The sequence below is a fragment of the Sprattus sprattus genome (assembly GCF_963457725.1).
Source record: "Sprattus sprattus genome assembly, chromosome: 18".
In the NCBI taxonomy this organism is placed as follows: Eukaryota; Metazoa; Chordata; class Actinopteri; order Clupeiformes; family Clupeidae; genus Sprattus; species Sprattus sprattus.
Genome location: NC_137916.1, coordinates 17,845,793 through 17,867,111, shown reverse-complemented (window position 1 = coordinate 17,867,111; position 21,319 = coordinate 17,845,793). Strand labels below are relative to the sequence as shown.

At 41.3% G+C, this 21,319-nt stretch overlaps 4 protein-coding genes across 6 annotated transcripts in view; all 4 read right to left on the bottom strand.

The window, feature by feature from the left end:
• The window catches only part of hoxb3a (homeobox B3a), a 57,390-nt gene extending 48,142 nt beyond the window's left edge, over window positions 1-9,248 (bottom strand). Inside the window, exon 1 of one of the 2 annotated variants that reach the window (XM_080856323.1) lies at window positions 8,999-9,248. The gene's annotated coding sequence lies outside the window, so the exon portion shown is untranslated. The remainder of the gene's footprint in view (window positions 1-8,998) is intronic. The other variant, XM_080856324.1, reaches the window with a different exon arrangement.
• LOC308379554 (homeobox protein Hox-B6a) lies at window positions 1,329-3,479 on the bottom strand. The gene is made up of 2 exons (XM_080856741.1): window positions 2,972-3,479; window positions 1,329-1,824 (listed from the first exon to the last, which is right to left on the bottom strand). The coding sequence occupies exons 1-2, from the start codon at window positions 3,399-3,401 to the stop codon at window positions 1,568-1,570; spliced, it is 687 nt and encodes a 228-aa protein (XP_080712867.1). The 5' UTR covers window positions 3,402-3,479; the 3' UTR covers window positions 1,329-1,567.
• A 1,990-nt stretch (window positions 9,249-11,238) lies between the features above and the next one.
• hoxb7a (homeobox B7a) lies at window positions 11,239-15,769 on the bottom strand. Its single transcript, XM_080857048.1, has 2 exons — window positions 15,284-15,769; window positions 11,239-12,050 (listed from the first exon to the last, which is right to left on the bottom strand). Exons 1-2 carry the CDS (start codon window positions 15,708-15,710, stop codon window positions 11,788-11,790), a joined length of 690 nt encoding a protein of 229 aa, XP_080713174.1. The 5' UTR covers window positions 15,711-15,769; the 3' UTR covers window positions 11,239-11,787.
• A 1,351-nt stretch (window positions 15,770-17,120) lies between these two features.
• On the bottom strand, window positions 17,121-19,728 carry hoxb8a (homeobox B8a). Of its 2 annotated transcripts, none has more exons than XM_080856598.1 (2): window positions 18,888-19,728; window positions 17,121-18,070 (listed from the first exon to the last, which is right to left on the bottom strand). In XM_080856598.1, the coding sequence occupies exons 1-2, from the start codon at window positions 19,309-19,311 to the stop codon at window positions 17,754-17,756; spliced, it is 741 nt and encodes a 246-aa protein (XP_080712724.1). In that variant the 5' UTR covers window positions 19,312-19,728; the 3' UTR covers window positions 17,121-17,753. The 2 variants fall into 2 exon arrangements, with proteins under 2 accessions (XP_080712724.1, XP_080712725.1); XM_080856599.1 differs by having other exon boundaries at window positions 17,121-18,067.
• Window positions 19,729-21,319: the final 1,591 nt, after the last annotated feature.

The following is a 21,319-nucleotide window of genomic DNA, read 5'->3' as shown; positions in this document are numbered from 1 at the left end:
ATGGTCTTGGTTGATTTACGGTTTGTTGACACAGAGACATACGTTACTTCATGTATGGCATTGGTGCTCTTGCGTGGCTTACATTCATGTCACAGAAAATACTAAATGAGATATGCCAGATAATTTTGATATCGGTGTGTATATATTTAGCTTTGCTTAAGTTTAGAAAAGTTAAAAAGGTTCAAGTTTTGGCTTGATGAATTCAAGGTTCAGCACAGTATCCCAGTGTATATACTAGCCAGTGCATTATATTTCAAGATTTTTGAATTCACACACCGGCTTTAGTTTTAGGTCGTGCATGTGTTTTTTCAGACACTGCAAATACGTATGTTTAAGTTGTATGATTTTAGATGGGCTACAATGCTCGTACACAATCTGTCAATATTTTAAACCTCAATATATGTGCATCGAGGTCTGGGGCGCTTTTGCACTCGCAGCCTAATTACGCACCTGGAAAAAGAATGCACGCATTGAGACAGACCCCTTCGGCCACTCAACGCCTTCAGCTCGGACAGGTCAACTTTCTCCTTCTGCCATTCATTAAACCGCTCCAGAGCTGTCCACTGGCCTTCTCGGTCGCCTTTCATGGATAGGCCTACAAGATTCAGTGCGTCCTGCACTCATTAATTCAGTGTATTATGACTGCCAAGCTGATTTTACCTGTGCGCCCGACTGATGCAATGAGTTTCTACGTGGTACAGAGGACAATAGAGGGAATATCGTTTATAATATTACCCTGCATAGTTCCCTTGAGATTTGACAACACGGACTTTCACTTGTAGTTCGACCACACAGATCTCACGAATGTTCAACATGGTTCTGTGTTTGAAACTAAAGGAGGTTAAGTTATTTGTTTCCAGGGCATCTAACTAGGAGCAGGTGCTTTACATAGCGGATTCCCTATACAACTATAAAACACCCTGTTATGGATGGTTCAGCAATGTATTCATTGACATACTAAGGTACACATATGTTAGAAAAGGTTGATATCATCTGTGAATATATAATATGTAATAATATGCATGTATAAAATAAGTAAGGCTAGGATTTTAATGTCTTTCTCTATACATATTCAATTTAAATCAATATATATATATATCTAGGTCATTCCCTTTTCAGTGGTGTACAAATGACAAGTGGTGTACAGCGTGCACTCTACAAAGGTGTTTAACCATAAAGGAAAAGCAATCCATTGATTTGTACATGAGAATTTCTTTTTATTTTAATACATCTTAAATATGAACACGAATACGACATATTTCAAATAGCTCGTTAAACACGCTCATTTTCGTTACTAGACCAACTCTTAAGTCAGGACGCGCGCACAAAATAACACATGTAATCGGTATTCGGCATTAATTATAGAAAAGAATAAACATTTAAAAAATGACATCAACCATAAAAAATACAATATTAAGATGAATTTTGGAATGCTACAACGAATTTACCAACACAATTTCACTGGTGCGAACTTTGACATATACTGGAAAGGGGAAAGTCTTCAATTATTTAATGAAAGAGAAAACCGGTTTGCCCTCTATGCTATTTTCTATCTACTGTTCTTCTCTCATTCTGTCCTCTTCTCCTCTTCCTCTTCTCCACTCGTCTGTGAGGAGTTGATCAGTTTGTTTTCTTTTTTCCACTTCATCCTCCGATTTTGGAACCAAATCTTTATCTGGCGTTCTGTCAGACACAGAGCGTGTGCGATTTCGATACGGCGCCTCCGGGTCAGGTACCTGTTAAAATGGAACTCTTTCTCCAACTCCAGCGTCTGGTAACGAGTGTATGTTTGACGACCCCTTCGACCAGGATTACCAAAGGTTCCTATTGAAAAAAGGGAAGAGAAAGTCAAATATAACCGTCTTGAGGGTGTTTACTACAATGACAAATATGATAGAGGAAACCGCTTCAGGGTTAAATCATGACTTGTAACTCGTGAGCCTCGGACATTATATATACGCAGTTGTGTTGTGAATGTTTTGTTTTATCATACACGTATTGACATTCAGATGCGCCTGTGGATCAAGCTGAGTCTTCCTACAGCTTGAGATTCTCCAAACTTTTCCAAGCGAACAAAGGACAGAAATTGTGTGTCAAGTATCACTTTGACGAACTATTTTAATGTAGTCTCTAATATCAAACTTCACTTCCGTACATAAATCTGCAGTGTCCGGTTACAGTTTGGACATCTGACACACTGTTCCGGGGCGAAGGTTCAATATTTAAAGAATGGTAAAGGCTCCTCTAAACCCCACATTATCATACCTATACTGCATGTACTGGCCCATTAGCAAATACTGTTCAAACATCGACGTATAAATTATGTAAAATAAAGCTCTGGTCAACCAGACTTTGAGTGAACTATTCTGGAATATTCTAGGGTTGAGTAGATGGATATTGTACCGCCTCTGAACACCTTCTCTTTGCTTTATGCCTAATCTTCATCACTTTTCTTTCGCATGTTGATATTTGCCCTTGACGTTCTGTGCAGAATTGTTAGCCCCATATCGGTATCATAAAGTGTATTTGTTTTGTTATTGCCTCTGTACTTGGTGATAGTGTACAACAGGGCGGTGACAGAGGGAGAGCTTGTCAAAACAACAATACGAGCCATTTTGTGATAAGAAAAATGATTGGACACAACAGCCTTGCCGTTGTTAACTGGGATGGTGTTCTGGTCGTGGTGTCTTTAATCTGCAGCTTGATAGATATGAGCCGTGCTGCAATTAAACACATCTTTTCGTGGTAAATGAGAGAGAAAGTGCAAATCTAGCCGGCAGTGTAAAGTGTAGAAGGGCGGTGTGTCTGTCTGGCTCCACTCTGACTGTTATGGAGCTGAACACCAAAGCGACATTATTCTCCCACTGTACGGGCTTCCGGCGTTGTACAGTGAAGCAGCAAGTCACGTAACAGGCGAGTCTATGTGTATGTAAACAGCAACCAAAAACGTGACAAAAAAGCAAGGACTCACCGTTACAAGAGTTCATCCTCTGCATCCATGGGTAGACGGGCACCGACGGCTTCTGGTCTTCGCTTTCGTCGAATAAACCCTTGTTATGTGGCCCTGTGCAGTCCGTCTTGCGGTGGTCTTGACTCAGGACAAGAGAGTGATCTTCTATACTGGCGAGTGCGCAAGCGGCGTCTTTATCCCTGTAAAAGCTGGCCGCTGCGTAATCGCAAGCACCGACAGAGGACGACCGGCTATAGGCACCATTTGTCTGCTGGTAAAAAGAGGATGAATACGCCTTGTCTTGGACGCTGGTAGCTCCATAAGCAGCACCAGGATAGTGTCTTAAAGAATCAGTATATCCGGAGGAATATAACGGTATTTGTCCCAAGAACGACTCCTGTCCACCGGCCAGAGTCACAGGGAAAGTTGAATTTACAAAATACGAACTCATTGGGAGGGTACGGTTCTTTTCCTTGGTTTATGATTTGTTGTGTTTTATAGTCCAAGTGGTTTAGCTATTAGTAGTTTATCGGAGATTGGGTTTTAGTTGAGGGGGGGGTGCTGGGTGGCTATGTGCCAGTGTGGGACAGAGGGAAACCGTACCATCTGACCAGACGCTGACCAATCACATGAGCCCTCGCCTGCAAAATAGCACCCTTGAGGGGGGCTGTGATTGCATGCGCCGGGGGACCCCAGCGCGAAGCCTAGAGATCGCCTTTTCTTTTTTCATGTCCTCTCCATTGCCTCTTCCTCCAATAAGATTGCACTATACGAATCGCAATGGAATCTTAAAGCACTAAATTGATTATATCGACACTCTCCCCCTTCTGTTTTGGCTGTGGTGTGCTCATGTTGCCTGTACACACCATGGCCTTACCCCGTCAAAGAAAAACAAACCAATGAATAAGTAAAAAAAACTCTCACTTTCAAAACACTTCTAAATATTATCTCAGGCTTACATAGATCTATATAAGGAAATTAACATAGTGTGTCGAAAATGTATCAAATGTGTTAGTGTTATAATAAAGCATGTGAAAACCGAATAACTACATGCACTTGTTATTTTATTTTAGGCTGTTCAGAATTATACTACAGACACTCCTGTAGTTGCTAAGGAAGACTGATAGTTATCTCAAAATCAGAAATGTTTGCAACAGGTAGCCTAGCCCACCTCGAGTTTAAACTGGCTTGTGTTGGTCAGAATCACAAGCACAATGTGCACCTCACTAGATGACGTTTTGATGACATGCCCAGCGTACAGTAATTTTCAGTTAAAATTACTTGGTCATATTTTTTGTCTGTCAAAATATATGGTGATTTTATGTGGTGTGTGTGTGTGTGTGTGTGTGTGTGTGTGTGTGTGTGTGTGTGTGTGTGTGTGTGTGTGTGTGTGTGTGTGTGTGTGTGTGTCCTACAGTTGTTTATCCAGAACATATATTTAGACACATGGCTTCCTGAATACATTCCATATGGATTTTGATCTAGACAGAATTAATTAATGATTCAATTAATTCATTGATTTATTAATGTAACGTTGCAGTATTTGCTCTTCTGTGTATGGACATTTCTGCTGACTTAACATGGCGTCCGGGTTCTTTAATCCTACTGGCCTCACAATATGATACGCAGTTCGGCGTAACAAGTGGATTTTAAATGTGATTTCAGGGAACCGCTGGTGGTATTTTTTTACTTTCAGTTTTGCTTCCTCTAAATCGAGGATGCTGCATTTCCTTCAGCCTTTGACTGCTTTTGTGTGGACGGGAAACTGCTATTGTGTTTCTGTTTGTTAGAGAAAGCAGGCACATTTGCCGTTCCAATGCCTCGTTAATAATTTACTATAGTACACTCAAGAGTTGGTTTGAGCCTATATTCTTTCCCATGCAAAGCGTAGAAACTAGATTCACAGTAGTTTTTTTAAAGGAATTACAACTTCACGCATAATATTTTTTCTAATGTAATGCCCTAATATTGTTTTCATTGTTGTTTCAGACTCAGTTCAGGTTGTATGCATTGGAATGATGGCATCAAGACGAATCCTGGCCACTTCTTCACAAACAGAACTTGGCTTCAATAAAGTGCTTCAGAAATAGTTGAGAAACGACCCACGAGACACTAAATCACGGGGCAACGTAGAAGAATTGTGCTCGGCCGGAAACCTAAGCAAAAGGCGCATCGATATGGAGGAAGAGCTGTAGTGCGTTGACCCAGTCTGAGACCAGAGAGGAAACGCGTGTCAGACACTTTTTGTCAAGTGTACTGTAACTCTCCTTAGCCTCTCGAGTTCTCTGCCTGATACTGAACATATGTGAGTATTCTTATAATCCTAATTGTATGTCTACTCGTTAGAATGTAAAGATGATTACTTTTTTAATGCATCATGCCCTTGTATTTATGTGTTCAAATTGCGTACAAATGTTTTACCAGCAATACATCTAAGTTATCCTGCGCAGGACTAGTTTAATATTTTAGCCTAGGAAATGTTTATTTCCAGAATATTTCCATGATCATTGAATTGTATGTTTCTCTTACTAATTACTGTATGGAATGTATATTTGGATTTTGTAAATAAATAAATGTTGATTCTGACGTGAATTTATTTGACTCATAACTGACTTTTATAACAACAATTAGTATTTTCTGTATATTGTATATTAACTGCGTTGAAGTTTATAATGAACCAAAAACGTCATCAGACTCGAAAACTTGCGATCTGAATACAGTTCATTTTGAGATCAAATTTCTAATAAAGTTGTGCTTCTGTGGTGCAAACTCGATTGTGTTGATGTAACTGATATTTTATTGCGAAAAGCAATTATATAGGATGACATTTGTCTGTAATGTCGCACGTACGTTTGAAATACAACAATGTTTTGGAAATCTCTGAATGTTCAACACGTTGGAAAGAAGGGTGGGGGGTTCAACATAATTCCCTAATGCAAGAAAAGAACAAAAGTACGCGGTTAATATATGTCGATTTCCAAATTACTTATGAACTGAAACCCTTTGTTATTCAAGTCATTGTTTTGAGTCATAAAATAGTCCTGCGTTTTGTTTCCAAATCGAAAATAACACTAGGATAACAATGTAGGGGGCACCTGAAAAGAGTGGGGAAATACCTTTCATGAATAATATACAAAATAAGCTACATAATATGAATATCTCAGCGGTATTCTGGCTGGCACACTCACTTAACAGATCCTATAGTAAGTAAACTTACATTTAAATAATGTAATGACTGTTGTGGACGGTCAGTTTTCGACGTGCAACTAACTAAATATTTATGGCTAGTAGTTTGCCCTTCACAGACCAAACAGTTAACAGCCCGGCGCAATCAGACCATACGCTCGAATAAACCCTTCCCTTCGAAATTCAAGATGCACGTTTGTTATTAACTACCTTGAAGTTAAGACCAATAAAGATTCTTCAAGTTTTAAAAAGCTATTTTTGTTGTTATGGCTGAAATCCTTGCTTATGTCATGATTTGCCCTAAGGCTGTCTGTGTTGGTGTAAATGTGCTTGACAATAATCTCGTTAGCATGAAATAACCAACTGTTCTGGGGGGAAAGAGAGCCATACATGATCTCTGATATTTAGTCTGTCAATTAATTATGACACGTGAAACTGGAAAATTAGCGCTCATAATGAGAACAAATTATGCAAATGGTACAACAACTACTTTAACAAATGTGTTTCCCGGAAGTACACAGTGTGCAATAAACACACAGGGTGGTATGGTCTTTCCAAACACAGGCCAAATGTTAACTGAAGATTACTTTCAGCCAATAAACTGACCGGGCAAGTCTTAGCATACAACTCGCCGTCACTACTGTAATTCCAAGATCCGCGCCCTCCTATCCTATGCACACTGGCTTTGAACGTTTGCAATGTCCAGATAAGAGCGTCCGTGTGTTGGCTGGAAAAAATCTGCACGCATTTGACAATTTGAAACAAATACGTTGAAAACATTCACATAGAGGCTTTCGTAAAGGAAATTGAGAAAAGACTTCCAGCACAGTGCACACATGGCGCAGGGGCCTAGTTGCGCTTCACTGGCAGCAGAAGACAAAAAACTACAATAACCTTGGAGCGGTCATCTGCTGGTTTTTAGGAGGGAAACGTAGGATGCACGAAATCGGGGCCTGCAGGCCTGGCTGCTACGTGTATGCCACAAATCTCTCCCAAACGTAGGCACTTCAAAACGCGCCCACAGCAGCAAAGAGAATTTACAACCTCTGCATTCTTTTCCGTTTCAGTGCCGCAGGGTCGCCCGCCCCTCCCTGCTTTCCTGTTATCTCCAGCCGCAGTGTCTGTGCGGTTTATTGCAGACAGCATTTCAGGAAGGTTCTATTAGCATTCAAATATCGCATTTCTTCTCGTCTGTGGGAAACTCGGCCTAGCTGACAATACATAATGACATCAGCAACTGGGACACACGAATACACGCGCTTGTGAGCGCTGTGCACATGTCCAAGCTGATACGGGAATATCAAGTACAAAACAGGCACACTGTCATCGAAATGAAGGGATCTGCTATTTTTCTATGCAGACACTTTTAGCCCACGCACTCCCCCCCCCCCCCCCCCCCCCCCCCCACACACACACACACACAATCACACACACGCAAAAACACAAATACACTCATACAAATACACGCAACCACAAACACACAAAGAGACACACACACGTGGCAATACATGGCAACATGACAATACAAAGCATTTTTTTCTCCTCGAGTGAACTGGGTGTTGACGTTTTGGAAAAGAGAACACTAGATGGCACCAAAGAGCATGGAATGAGCCGAGGCTGAGGACATTGCGCCACTGCTTGATCAAATCAACAAGGAGCGGATACTGCAAAGACCTGTCACCTCATCACTTTAAGCCTGGCAGGGTGACATGATTAACACACATTACAAGAACTGCATCTTTCACGATTAAAAAACATACAACACAAGCTGTGCTAAAATGTTATACTGATGTAAAATACAATTTCAATCCAGAGGTCGATGCCTGTATGCCAATGTCACATGTCAAAAATATGGAAAGACTACTAAGTGACATAGAGAGATATAGATATATAGACAGACACACTTACAGACAAATAGATAGATAGTTTGATAGAAAGGTAACACATGGCACCAATAACCAATGACTTCTTTTCGTTTTATAAATATGTCGGGGATTATATCAAAGAGGTAATCGTTGGTGTCGGCAGTCACTTTAAACCTATGGCCGTTCACTGGCGCCAGAAGGTGTTACAGTCTGGAGAAAACAAATGGACACCAAAGGGTGCAAGCGTGTTAAAAACGGACCGCAGGCTGTCCGACAGGAAATGAAAGGGGAAATAAAACCCCTAAACGTCGGAGACACCCTCACCCATCTGCCCACACATAGACGGCCAATTGTTGGGAGAAAAAGAGAGGAGGATATGACCTAAAATGCAGAATGGGGGTTTTAACTATGGGCTTGGAAATGAATAAAAGAAACATTTCTTCCTATTTCCAAAATATCTAAAGTTAAATAATTCATCATTAAGGCAGTACTTGGCCAGGTCCTCCCACTACGGAACCAAAGCACGTCGGCATAACCTAAAACAGGCAAGTGTAGGAATGTCGCAGAGCAGCGTGCGCCTTGATGAAGCATTCCACGTAAGAGGTGACCCCGGACAGACGAGCTCAGATCCAATTGGCAGTGCTGCAGCTCCATCAAACCTAGGCTTCTCTCTGTTCCCCTAATACTTGTATCTTTTTACCGCAAACATCATCTAGCAATAATAGCTGAGTTCGACAAAATCAATACCGTTATGTATTTCAGAAATGATTCCCAACCTAAATGCTCTAAATCGGCAACGTGTCAAACATCGGGTACAAAAACCTATCATCAGTCCGCACAATTGTGCAGAAATTGGCTATAATGTTTGATTAGGCTACTCCTTTAAAAGTGTATTACGCCAACTGTACACGCACATAGTGCAGCAAAAACCTGTGAAAGATTACTATTATCCAACTCCAAAAAGACGCTAGCGCGAGATAATGACAGCACGCCTTACCTTTGTTGATAATTCGTCACCGACTGGCTGGACAGCGCGAGCCCTGAGCCGCTGGCAGGCGGGCGTTCCCGGAGCTCGACTCAGTCCCGCCATTAGCGCGCAAGCCGCGGGTATGACAGAGTTGTCGCTGCTGCTTTCTAACCGTTTCTCTCACATTAGTCAATGGGAGATGGATCCCCGTATGAAAAATTAGATGAGAACGACAGCTTGTCCAGTATCTCACTCACCATCCATCGCAGCGGAAATCCCAATCACAAGTGGCTACATTAGCATAGTGCTATGCAGGGAGGCTGGTCCTGAGCTAAGGCTCCTAATACTCACCGAGCGACGCAGTTTCTATCTAAACCGTTATTTTTAAATTCATACACCATTTTCTGCTCAGAAGCTTGAAGGAGCACAGTGTTGCAACAGAAGGTGCGGCGGCCAAAAGAATGCTGCAATATAACCACTTGGGAAATCATAAAAAGTTCATGTTCACGGTTAGCCATCCACATGACCATCCTCGGCCAATCCCAGGACCCAGGCACTCATAAAGTTCTATCACAAAGTTGTAAATTTTCATAAAACAACAAGGAATTTATTGCATTTCTTCATGACTGCTTAAGCAGCAGAGGTTCTTCGTCGCCATCTTTTTCACCTACAAAACCAAGGAGAAATTTGGAGTATTTTCCCAGTTTTTGACGTAAGACCTTAACATATTTTGGTGGTATTTGTCCTGATCTGTAGTAAGCCGAGAGCCACACGTCTTGTTTTCTTTTATGTTTTAGTAGGCTTGTAAAAAGCTTTACGTTAATTCAGCCACACCCGCTGAGCAAATAGATTCTATCTTGATTACGACAGTTAAAGAAAGTGAGCTTTATTTGTATCTCAATAAAACGACAGGCTTTGGCCTTTTACAGATTGAGCTGACGAAACAGCCACTGCTAACCGAAAATATGTTTGCTATTATTAGTCGTATAGACATAAATTCGAAAACACGCGGCTTTTCATGTTTTGATTGTAACCAAAACGAATGTTAAATCACTATTTTAGTTTTGGCCTGAGAATATAACTTCAGAAAAGACGGCTGTAGCCTATGACCTGCTTTCAAAATAGATATTTTCTGAATATCATTCCATGGGTAAATGGCTGAGGGTTTAGCTTGTATTTATGATATTTTAAAACAGTATTTTGTATTGAGGCTTCTTTACTAACGTAATGTGTAGAAATATATTATAAGATATACATAACTATAAGCAATAGCCTACTACGCATAAGCTAAGGGGTTATTTGAAAAGAGCCACATTTACTTTGTTTTTCGAAGTGGAATAATATTATTGAAAGTATTAGAATATGTTAACTTGCCACTTGCTCAGTATTTAGTCCTCGTTTTACATCAACTAGGCAATAGGAAAATGGAGCGCTACGTTTCGCAATGCGACAAATCCGAAGCCGCATTGCTGAAACCCCAACGAAGACACTGATGTTTATGCGGCCTAGTCCCTTATACTGTTGTACAGCAAAGCAGTATTTTGGTTACTACTTCCACATCATGTATTCGATAGTAGGGGTGTTGCTAAAAGCAATGGTTAAAGTTTAAACCAGAACGGAAAGAGCCATTGTTTGTGTCTTTCAGTGAGAGCATATGGACAGGCCTTTACTGTTGGAAGTCTGTTTACCATTTTGTTGATTTTTTTTGTTACTTTTATGGTGGTTTCCGGCATTTCATTGACGCAATAAACACATTAGTTGCAACCTGCCAGTATAACTGTGCTGCTCGATCACAGGTCAAAAGCAATCATCACGAAGGACAGCTGACACATAGGCCTTTTCTGTACTAAACTCAATGCAGGTACGACAAACATTACAGAAATTGCGAAGGTTTCAGAAAGGTAGCCTATATATGTAGGCTACCATATATGTATGAAGGTTGTCATTTACAGGTTTTGGGCCTTGGTTGTATTGTTGCAGGTGGTCTATTCGATTTTCTGTACTATTCTCATTGCTTCTGCGATCTACGATTTAAACTGGCAATGCAAAATATATTTGCACAACTCCCATCGTATTATGCTGAACCCAAGCGAACAGAATATAAGTATAACCACAACCATTTTCCTGCACTGTTCCCCTTGCGTGTAGGCCATGGTAACTTGTAGAGGTTGTACCGTTGCACAAAGCATAAGTGAGGTTTTACTGAGTCATATAAACTTGAATTATCCCGAACACTTTAGTCTAATTCTGGTTTTGTTTTTTTATTGGAACGCACAGTACATTTTAAAACGAAAAATCCCCCACAATGAAAACAATAATAAAATACTCATATCTCGTGGTCCATTGTACATATTTTTTTCTCACAAAGACGGTCATGTTTCAAAATATAAATGCTATTTGAGGAGAAGCGCTTTGATAGAAACACAAAAAATCTCGATCAATACACAGGAAGAGAAAGACGGGTTGCTAGCCTACTTAACTGCGTTATAAAGAGTCCCTTCTCTGCATTTCCCTACAATTAAAAAAAATAGCCTAACAATTGAAAAGAAGAGCCCACTGATATTCTAAACATTATTTAATACAAAATCGCATGGTCTGTTTAATATGGCATTTTATAGACTATGTGCAAAACCAAACATCGAGCTCACGACTATTGCTCATACACGGGACATCAACCTGCACATACAAAACAACAACGATATTTTATAAGGTAGTATAATTTGTTTTACTCAGTGTTGAACAAACTGAGGGGGGACAAGGATTTCTCCTTTATAATTAGAGTTCGTCTGGAGCCCTGCTCCGTTTAGGCGTCGCCTCCGTTACTCTTCATCATCCTCTTCCTCCTCCTCTCCGCCGGGCACGTCAGTAGTAGGGGAGCTAGATCCCGCTATTTTGTTCTCCTTCTTCCACTTCATCCGTCGGTTCTGGAACCAGATTTTGATCTGTCGTTCTGTGAGGCAGACTGCATGCGCGATCTCGATGCGCCGCCGCCGGGTCAAATAGCGGTTGAAGTGGAACTCCTTCTCCAGCTCCAAGGTCTGGTAGCGTGTGTATGTCTGTCGGCCTCGTTTCCTGTCTGCACCTGTGAACAAACACGAGTCCGGACAGGGAGGAGAAGTGGTTAAACTCAGTCTATAATCCATTGAACATTATTCATACATGTTGGTAGAGTTATCCACAGGCAAACTTATGACCAAAGCAAGAGAATTACTAAATTTAGAAATCTAGGAATGTACATGGGGTTGTTGCAGACCCAAATAGAATGTATACATTTGAATTCCTTGCGCCCTAACATAGACTCCCAAACATATAATGCATGTTTACATTTTCACAATTGCAAAATTATGTTATTATTTTATCATATTATGCTTCTGCATTTGCAGTGGGCGAACATATATTCTCCACATTTTCCGACACACACACTCGCATAGTTTCCGAGCCTTTTACTATTACTTTTAACCGATGGATCTATTTTATAACTTTGCCCATGGTATTACGTTTTCTATCGTTAGCACGGCACTCCACATACAATTTTTTCTCTGGTATCAAATGAAAGAACAGGGCTTTAACATTTTGAAGAAATAGGCCCTGTGGTCGCTTCTATGCGCTGTTTTCGTCTGGACTGCATTTGAATATTATGGGCCACTCATCTTCCAGCTACATGTTATGAAATATCCACACAGACACATACACACACACTGTCACCGGACAATATATGAACAATATATATATATATATATCCGTTATATCTCATAATAAATAATTGTGATATCTGAGTTGTTTCTTTCTTTGCAGTTCTTTCTATGCAGTGTGATCAATTTAACTATTTTTCTTCAGTAAACAAAAGAAGACCAGCTTCGACAATTTAATCAGTTGAGCCCTGAGAGAAAACAAAATACTTTTTCTGGCCAAGTCTAAAAATACCGACCAAGCACTGTACAAAAAGGGAAAACACTGACATTCCGTGGAATGAGACGATGGGAATGGCAGCTTCCCCACAAATACTGCAGAGGTCAATATGGACGTGTCTGGTCGTTTGCAGAAAATGCACTGGGGCATTACCAAATTCATCTGAGAATAGCGAAACAGCCTAAGGAAGAGCGCTTGAAGGATGTTTGCACCATATAGCCTACGCATGTGCCGCTTAAAACTAGCTTATTTCATAAAAAGTGATAGGTCTCTCCTCGACTTCTTTCGTGTCAAGCAGAACTGTGCATTTCTCTATCTGTAACAAGCGTGGTCCTAATTTCGCTTTACACTTTCGAGAGGAGACCAAACACAGATGAGACAGAAATATTAGAGAAGGAGATGGAGAGACAAGGATTCCTCTGAAGGAATTCTAGCTACTATACCCCCATTAAGGCTCAAACATAGAGGGGTGGAAGTGCCGGGTGGTGCTGCTGAAGATATGTCGGAACAGACCCTAAAGGGATAAAACAAAGATGGGTATTGTGTTCTGAAAACATGCATAATCGTGCTCACAACCCTATGAGTGAGAACAAAATGAAAGAAGAAATTTGTATTTGACAGACACGTTCTCTTCTCCCAATGTTGGAAGTGGAAGTGTGGGTGCGTGCATGAGTGTGGGCACGAGTAGGTGCGCACAAATGCGTGTACAAGACAACAAGCAGTAGATTGACGCAAGAACGTGCGGCTGTTGAGGTAAAAGTAAGAGTTTACCTTGAATAACCGGGACCTGCATTTAAACAGCCCAGTTCTAGCATGTCTAGCAGCAAGTCTAACACATTTTACTGGAATTTCAGCTTCATTTGTCATAACCACACGCGCTTGAGATAAGACTGGTCATATTAAAAGCTTGTGGGTCGACATCCATCTCAGAGGCTGGACTCTTTTAAGAACACGTTGGTTTGTGTATTCATTTTTTATTCTCTGGTCAAGTAGTCTGTCGACAGACACAAAATATTAGGCCTATCCATCTCCGGCCCGTGGTAACATGCAATATAACTTCAAAATGTAAGTCACATAATTCCTAACCTCAGTAGAATATTTTTGTCAATGATTTGCGTGTGCGTGTGTATGTGTGTGTGTATGTGAGGAGGGGAGGGGGTTAACCACTCATGAAGTTCACATTTCAGAATGCTGTAAATGTTTTCACTACCACCAACACTTTCGTTTTTTTAAATGTCTGCTAGCACATCCATCTCCATATCTTTTAGGCGAAAGCTCTCCCTAAATCAAGGTTGATTTCTAAAGGGGAGCATTTGCAACTGCCAAATAGCCGACGAAGAGAGAGGGCCAGGGACAGTCATATCAAGCATGCGCGGAGCTCAAATGTGAAGCATGCATATTTCACAAATGTTTTCCACACAACCAAGAAGGCTGCCCAGAGTTTACAGGAAAACATGAATCGTCGAATACCTGCTTGTAAATGTCAGACGAGCTGTTAATTAGTAAGTATCGGTTTCAGAACTATCAGCCTGTGTTGTGGTATTTTTACGCCAGCGGCTAACAAGACCAGTGGTGCCGCAGGTTGACATTTGATGGATAGGGCCTTTGCTGGTCGTGGCCCGAGCCTGGAGTGCTTACAGAAAATCATTACACAAAAAGTTGTCAGCTACTAATTCACTGAACCTGCTACTGGGAGACAGAAGCATATTACTGAAGGCTAAAGATCCCGACGAGTTTTTACATGTATTTTATCGCACATATATGTATAAATAGCCACAAAACAGCCACACACAACACTCACATCCAAACACACAAACGCACTTGCGTGCATACACACATTTATAGATGCATACACATGCATTAATCTGATGTGGACACACGCACCTTTCATGGAACTTAATTTTCCTGACTACCCTTACTAGCCCGAAGAACTAAGAGCTATCACACAATTTGGAATAAGGCTTACCGGCCCTACACATTTTGCCTGACATAGAAATGCAAAAACCTTTTGTATTTGTTTGCACAACTCTTACACTGAAGATACTCGGTAGGCTACTTTTAAGACTTTTGAGCTAGTTTTAAGTTGCACCTTATACTTTACAAATAAACAAACACATAATCCATAAAATGCGAACAAATATACCAGCGATGTGTTTTATGTAAAAAAAAAAAAAACGTCCATTACTATTATCCTTAGCAAAATATGGGCTAATGAATATTCAGACGTCTTTATAGAGGTCATATAGCAATAAAAGACCAGCGAATTCAAAACATTGTCTTGAGGAGATCAGGAAATTACTCTGTCCACTTCAACTTTATCAACAACAAACAAAAAAAAACATTTTTTCCTGGTCTCCCACTTTAACCAGCCCCTCGACTTTTCAGAAATATTTGGCTCTAACACACCTGTACTTATCATCCAGGGATAAATTCGGAGGTTGTCCTCGTTTTGTTGACGGCAAGTCCGCTGTTCTGGCTTACTGCAGCCACCGGGCGCCTTGGACAGATCTACGGTGCACTTCGTTGCCAGACTCGGATGATCAAAGGGGGAGCAATGCATGTTTAGTGGGCCAGTGGTGAACCCATAGCCAGCAGGGTACATGCTCTGGCTCTGATTAGACAATGTTCCTCCGGTAGTATACAGCAGCGAAGGGGAGGCTGAGGAGGTAGTGGAGAATGAGGCTCCTCCGGAGCTGGATCCATAGCCGTTGGCTCGCTGGGAGCTGGACGCGAAAGCGCAAGAAGTTTGCTCGGGAAAAGCCCCACTTGGAAAAACCGAACTTGCCGCTTGATACTTGGAAAACAACGCGTTCGCATAATACAATGAACTCATAATTTGACCCGTGATTTGTAGGCCAGAAGGTTTAAATGTCGGTTTTACGAGGTACTGTGATATATTACAGAATTACAGTCTAGATTTACACCAAAATCACCCCTTTTTCCTCAGGGGCCACGTGATGAAGAACACGTGATACATAGTCCTCCAATGGAAGTGGTGCTTCCCACAGCTCTTCTAATGTGGAAAAAGTGTACACCACTGACCATCCACATAAAGTAGGCCTATCTTAAATTATTCACTGCGAGACAAAGGTGCCCACAGTAAACAGAAACTAACGTGAGTGCAAAAAAATCGATTGACTCCCGAATACGTCCTATAATCACCTACTGCACAATCACGCAATAAAATATCTACAAGTACGTATAGGTTATCTGCAAATAAATATGGGCCGCCCGGATTTGGGAATGTGCGCCTCCTCTCGATTGACACCACACAAATAAAACCTATTCGTTTCTGTATCGATATTCATGGAGTTTTTGCTGTCTCTACCCAGCAGGCGCCCCTTGTCCTCCACACCTCCAACATTGTGGTTTGAAGCCTTCCGTCGCTGATCTGTGTGTCCCTGTTCAGGGGTCTGGGTGTTCAAGCAGTAGCCACTGTTCCTACACATTGCTTGCGTCACCACCTCGTTATTTCCCAAAGAAAGCCTAATGTCTGAGTGCTACAAAACAAAGCAGCACAGCCACTTGTTTATCTCATTTGCACTGCTAAATACTAGAAAGAGCCAAGAAAATCAGACGTTATAATGTTTAAGAGGCTCTAATGTGCAAAGGTGTGAAACCTTTCATGACTTCATGTCCTCTCGAAGCTTGTACTGGAACCACATTTTATGAAGTGCACTAGGAGGGGAAATCAGGGTTTTATAGGAATTTACATCTGAGGCCTAATATAAATATCTCTTTGGAGTGTAGTCAGAGCCAATATACCTCATGCCATAATGTCAAGCTGTCAGAGTTGTTACGAGGCGTTCAAATTGCGGTTTAACATGTCATTCTCTGTACTTCCATTTTATACGTACAGTTCTGAATTTTAAACATAACCCATATGATGCAACCCTGTGAGTTCCTCGTAAAACATACTTATTGCTATAAAATGGTCAGATTACAAAATACAAAACAAACTCGGCTAGGAACTCGGCTAGTTACGACCGCTAGTGTCCTGTACGAAATGCATGTTTCTGATTATGACTGGATATGTGTGGCATAGATATAGATGGCAGGAGAGGGTCCCCTAATCCGCACCTTGACAGGAAATGAGGCAGAGGACACCAGTGATGTCATGGATTCTCGCTTGTAAACTTTATTGTGCCCCCTTTCTTCCGCTCCTTTCAGGTTTCAGACAATAGAACAAAGTGATGAAGAACAATAAAGCATATCATCAAGTCCCCATAAACTAATTCACGAGTACAGTACACATTCTGTTTCACAGTTAAACGAGGGGTCACATGAAATCATTTAGGGTATTTTTTATTTTAATTTTTCGCCATTTTCTTCCACTGTGCGCATGCTTACCCGAAAAAGGAAGACAATAAAATACCATCAATTAAATTGAACTAAAGGAGGACAAGTGTAAAAGAGGAAAATCTACGTCATAAATAGGCAGTTTCATGTTGTTGGAATTCATTATTTGCTACGTCATCATCATAACATATAGCCTAGGCTAAGTGAGGACAGTCAAAAGTGCACCATTTAACTTAAAATCTGTACAGCTGCCAATTTAATTGTTAATGACAATATTCTAACAACATAAATCTTTTTTCCACAATCATTGTCCCACAAAGTCAGGAATCTAGCTTAAACACTATAACATTTTGTGAATGTCAGGTAAAAAGTAGAAATGCTTAATTCCTTCCGCTCATAGTTCCGTGGTCACCACATCAGTTTAATGTTTATCGTCCTGTTAGGCGTCATCTGAGGCAATCTTATCGATTGAAACATGTATTGACCAGCAGAAGACTGTCACGTTTCCGAGACAACCACAAACAGTTGCCCCCCACCCCATGTTTCTGAGTCTTTTTCAACGTCCAGTTTGCTCCCTTTACATCTGTTTAGCCTTGTCGCCGTCTTCGTCGGCAGACTGTGATCCAATACCCAACTCCTTCTCCCGCTTCTCCTTTTCGATTTGCTCTTGTTCAGATTTGCTGCTGGGAAATTTGTCCTTATTGTTTTCCTTTTTCCACTTCATCCGGCGGTTCTGAAACCAGATTTTGACCTGCCTCTCGGTCAGTCCCAGGGCGTGTGATACCTCGATCCGCCGCTTGCGGGTCAGGTACGGGTTGAAGAGGAACTCCTTCTCAAGCTCCAGTGTCTGGTAGCGACTGTAGGTTTGTCGGCCTCGCCTCCGTCCGGCAGCTACTGGCGAAAGAAGGACACACACATGAGTTTGAGTTGCACACAACTGTTTGATTTCACATCACATCTCATTCTAAGACAATCTGACCCTTTTGAAAAAAGCAATAGTGGATAGAAATAGGGATTAAAAAGAGAATTAATATTCATAAAACAAGATTATTATAGTCTGTAGACAACTGCCATGACCCCGTGCTTGTCTTCCAGTTAGCCTATGTGTTTATTGTTTGATGTGTGTGGATGCTATATCACTCAGATACACGCACAAGCGAATGAGACATTAGATTTAGGACAAGCGACACCTAAATACAATCAACCACAGTGTTTATATGCATGATGTTTACATATCGCTCTTACTCACGTCCATATTCACACACACTCAACGCATTAGGCTCCGGTCATAAAACACATAACCTGTGTGAAGCGGCCACCTTGTAGCGAAATAATCCCAACCATCACTGTAAGTCGTAAAAGCCTGCAGTAAAACTTTGACCGGGGTGAGAAGTGAGGATTCAGCTGTGGGCCAGTGGCTCACACATTGGAGAGCCAGAAGAAAATGGACCCTTTCTCTTTTCCCCTTCTGAATGCTTTCTCTGGTAGGGTCGTTAAACAGTAAAGTGATTCACAAGTTTTGGACACCATAAAACCATAAACCAGCGATTGCCCCTCTCTCTTTAGCTCACAGGAAATGCGTCTTTATGGCTGCAAAAGGCATTGTTTTGTGGAGTCAAACTTTCTAAACCCACCAGTTCTTAAAAAACTCGCAAAGACAGGCACATCGCCGCGATGCCATAGGACTGGGTAGCTTGCTACATGGGCTCACCTTGCGGTCGCATCCACGGGAACAGCTGCGTTGGGGAAGAACTCTGCTCTGTGCTCTCGGTCTCCTCTCCAATGCCACTCGTAGCTAGTTTGCAATCGCTATACTGGACCAAATCCGCATCCTGGGCACCGAAGAGCGTCTGTCTTTGAAGGGCATCGTAACTGTAGAAGTTTCCTGGATCTCCGTGACATGTGACGGCACAAGGACTCTGTTGGTAGGGGGTTGCCGACAGCGTGGAGGCGCCGTGGTGGTAGAACTCCTGAATCTGGGGAGCATGTTGAAAAGTTGCACCAGTGCCGGGTCCATATACCACGGTGGGTCTACTTCCAAGGTCCTGCGCAAACCCACACTCATAATAATTGGGGCGTAAGGTGTCGCTACTTTTATATTTCGAGAAGAGAGAATTTACAAAATAAGAACTCATCTTTTGTTGTAGACGTTACTGGTATTGTTGTTGTTGTTGTTGATGGCGATTACTCTGGTTGTGGTTTCAAGACTTGCACGGTGGAGAATAACAAACCTCAGCCAACCTTGAAAAGAAAATAAGATCATGCGTGGAATCCCAGAGGTGAATATAGATTTTTGTCGTATTGATACACTCTTTTGAAATAGTCGTGCTATAGCCACATTCATTCAGATTCCATGAAAAGCGCCTCCACAGAAGCGATCCTGCATCACAGTTCCGGTATGGGGTGCCAGTTCACAAACAGTTTTCCGTGATTTACTCCGTGGCAAATGAGTTGTTTCATATTTTGCCGTGTCTTTTCACGATAATTTGTATCTATTATCGGCTCCTCATCCCATTGGCTTCTTGCATCCCCACACGGGCACCGCTCTCCGAGCTTCTGATATGGAGCGAATGAGAGAATGAAAAAGAGAGGAAAGAGAGAGGGAGAGACGGAGAGGGAGCAGGCGAGAGAAGGGGGGCCGAGGGAGAGAGGAGGAGAGAATATGCGCATTAATATATTCAAGCGGGGAAGTTAATGAGAAATCTGCCGCTTTGCATCAGATCAAATACTGATACCCCCCACCCCTCCCATCCCCCAGCTTATCCACCCCAGACCACCCTTTGAAAGATTGATTTTTAGGATGCTGCTCATAGGCAACCGAGAGAGATGCATATTTAATCGTTAATTTCTAAATTCTAACGAGGTGGGGTCCCCTTTTTTGAAAATGTCAGGGTCGCACTGGCAAATTGTGAAAGTACACTATTTAATTCGTATCAGTTTTAACAAGTCATATAAATATAATTGCCGTTCTAAACCAACCTGTCAAAGCCCCCATTTCAAAAAGAGACTGGCGTCGAAAATAAATGAGCCAGTCATATTTAACATTTTGATCATCGTATTTTTATCAATATCATATTTATAAAGATGTAAAGACGTCGAAAAGGACTATCACGCCTGGGGTAATGGACAAAGTGGCTGTAAATGCTTTAACAAACTATAAAATGCAATAAACGATGGGGATGTTTGTTGTTTACACCGTGCATCAAAAAAGCTGTTAGGATTTTATGAGGTTCCACTTTCAGGGCTGTAAAGTCTTCACTTGGAGCAATTTCTACCCAGCAGAAATATTCAAGTATTTAATTGTCATTTTCGCTTTGTTCCCCATACGGTCACTCGTAATGTTAAACATTAGACGCGACAATGGCTTAACCCCTGTATACTGGCTAACCAGTCACAACTTTTGGAGGTTGCTTGTGGTAGCTTAATTAATTATATGATAATGGAATTGTTAGTAAATCGGGCTACACTTAAAAGGGAATATGACATTGTGAGTAACACAGTGGACTGTTTGCACAAACCAAGTCATAAAATGTATAGGCCTAATATGTTTAATACTTTTTCACAACTTCTGACTTGGCGCAGCTTGTTTGCGGTTTGTATTTCCTTTTCCAGAATTAGGCCCGTTACTTAGATATTTTTTTTTAGATATTAGTCTGGCCTACATATTTTTTCTATCCACAAAATAAACATTGTGTTTATAGCTGCGCAGGTAATGTACTCGCAACTTAAAGTAGTTCAACTGTTCACTGTCACTTTTGCGGATGTTAAATTCATGTAATGAATGTTTTCTACATCCTTATGTAGTGTTTCCTCATGTTAAGCACATAACCACTTTATTTTGGTTCTGCTAATCACTTTCTTCCCTACACGGAACACTCTAAACAAGTGCGCTTACTATGCTTACAGAGGTATCATTTCAGAAGTACTGCATCAGAGCCTGAAGAGGATGGAGCTATATTATATAGGCTATATTTAGTTCATACATTTCCCTTGTTTCTCAACAATGGTAACTTCATTATCATGGGTGTACTGAATCATCCGATTTTAACGTGTCTTAGTAGAAGTAGCCTAGGTTAAAAATGCTCTATACCCTATGTGACATTCTTCAAATATTCACAATTCACATAGGCTTTATAATTCACA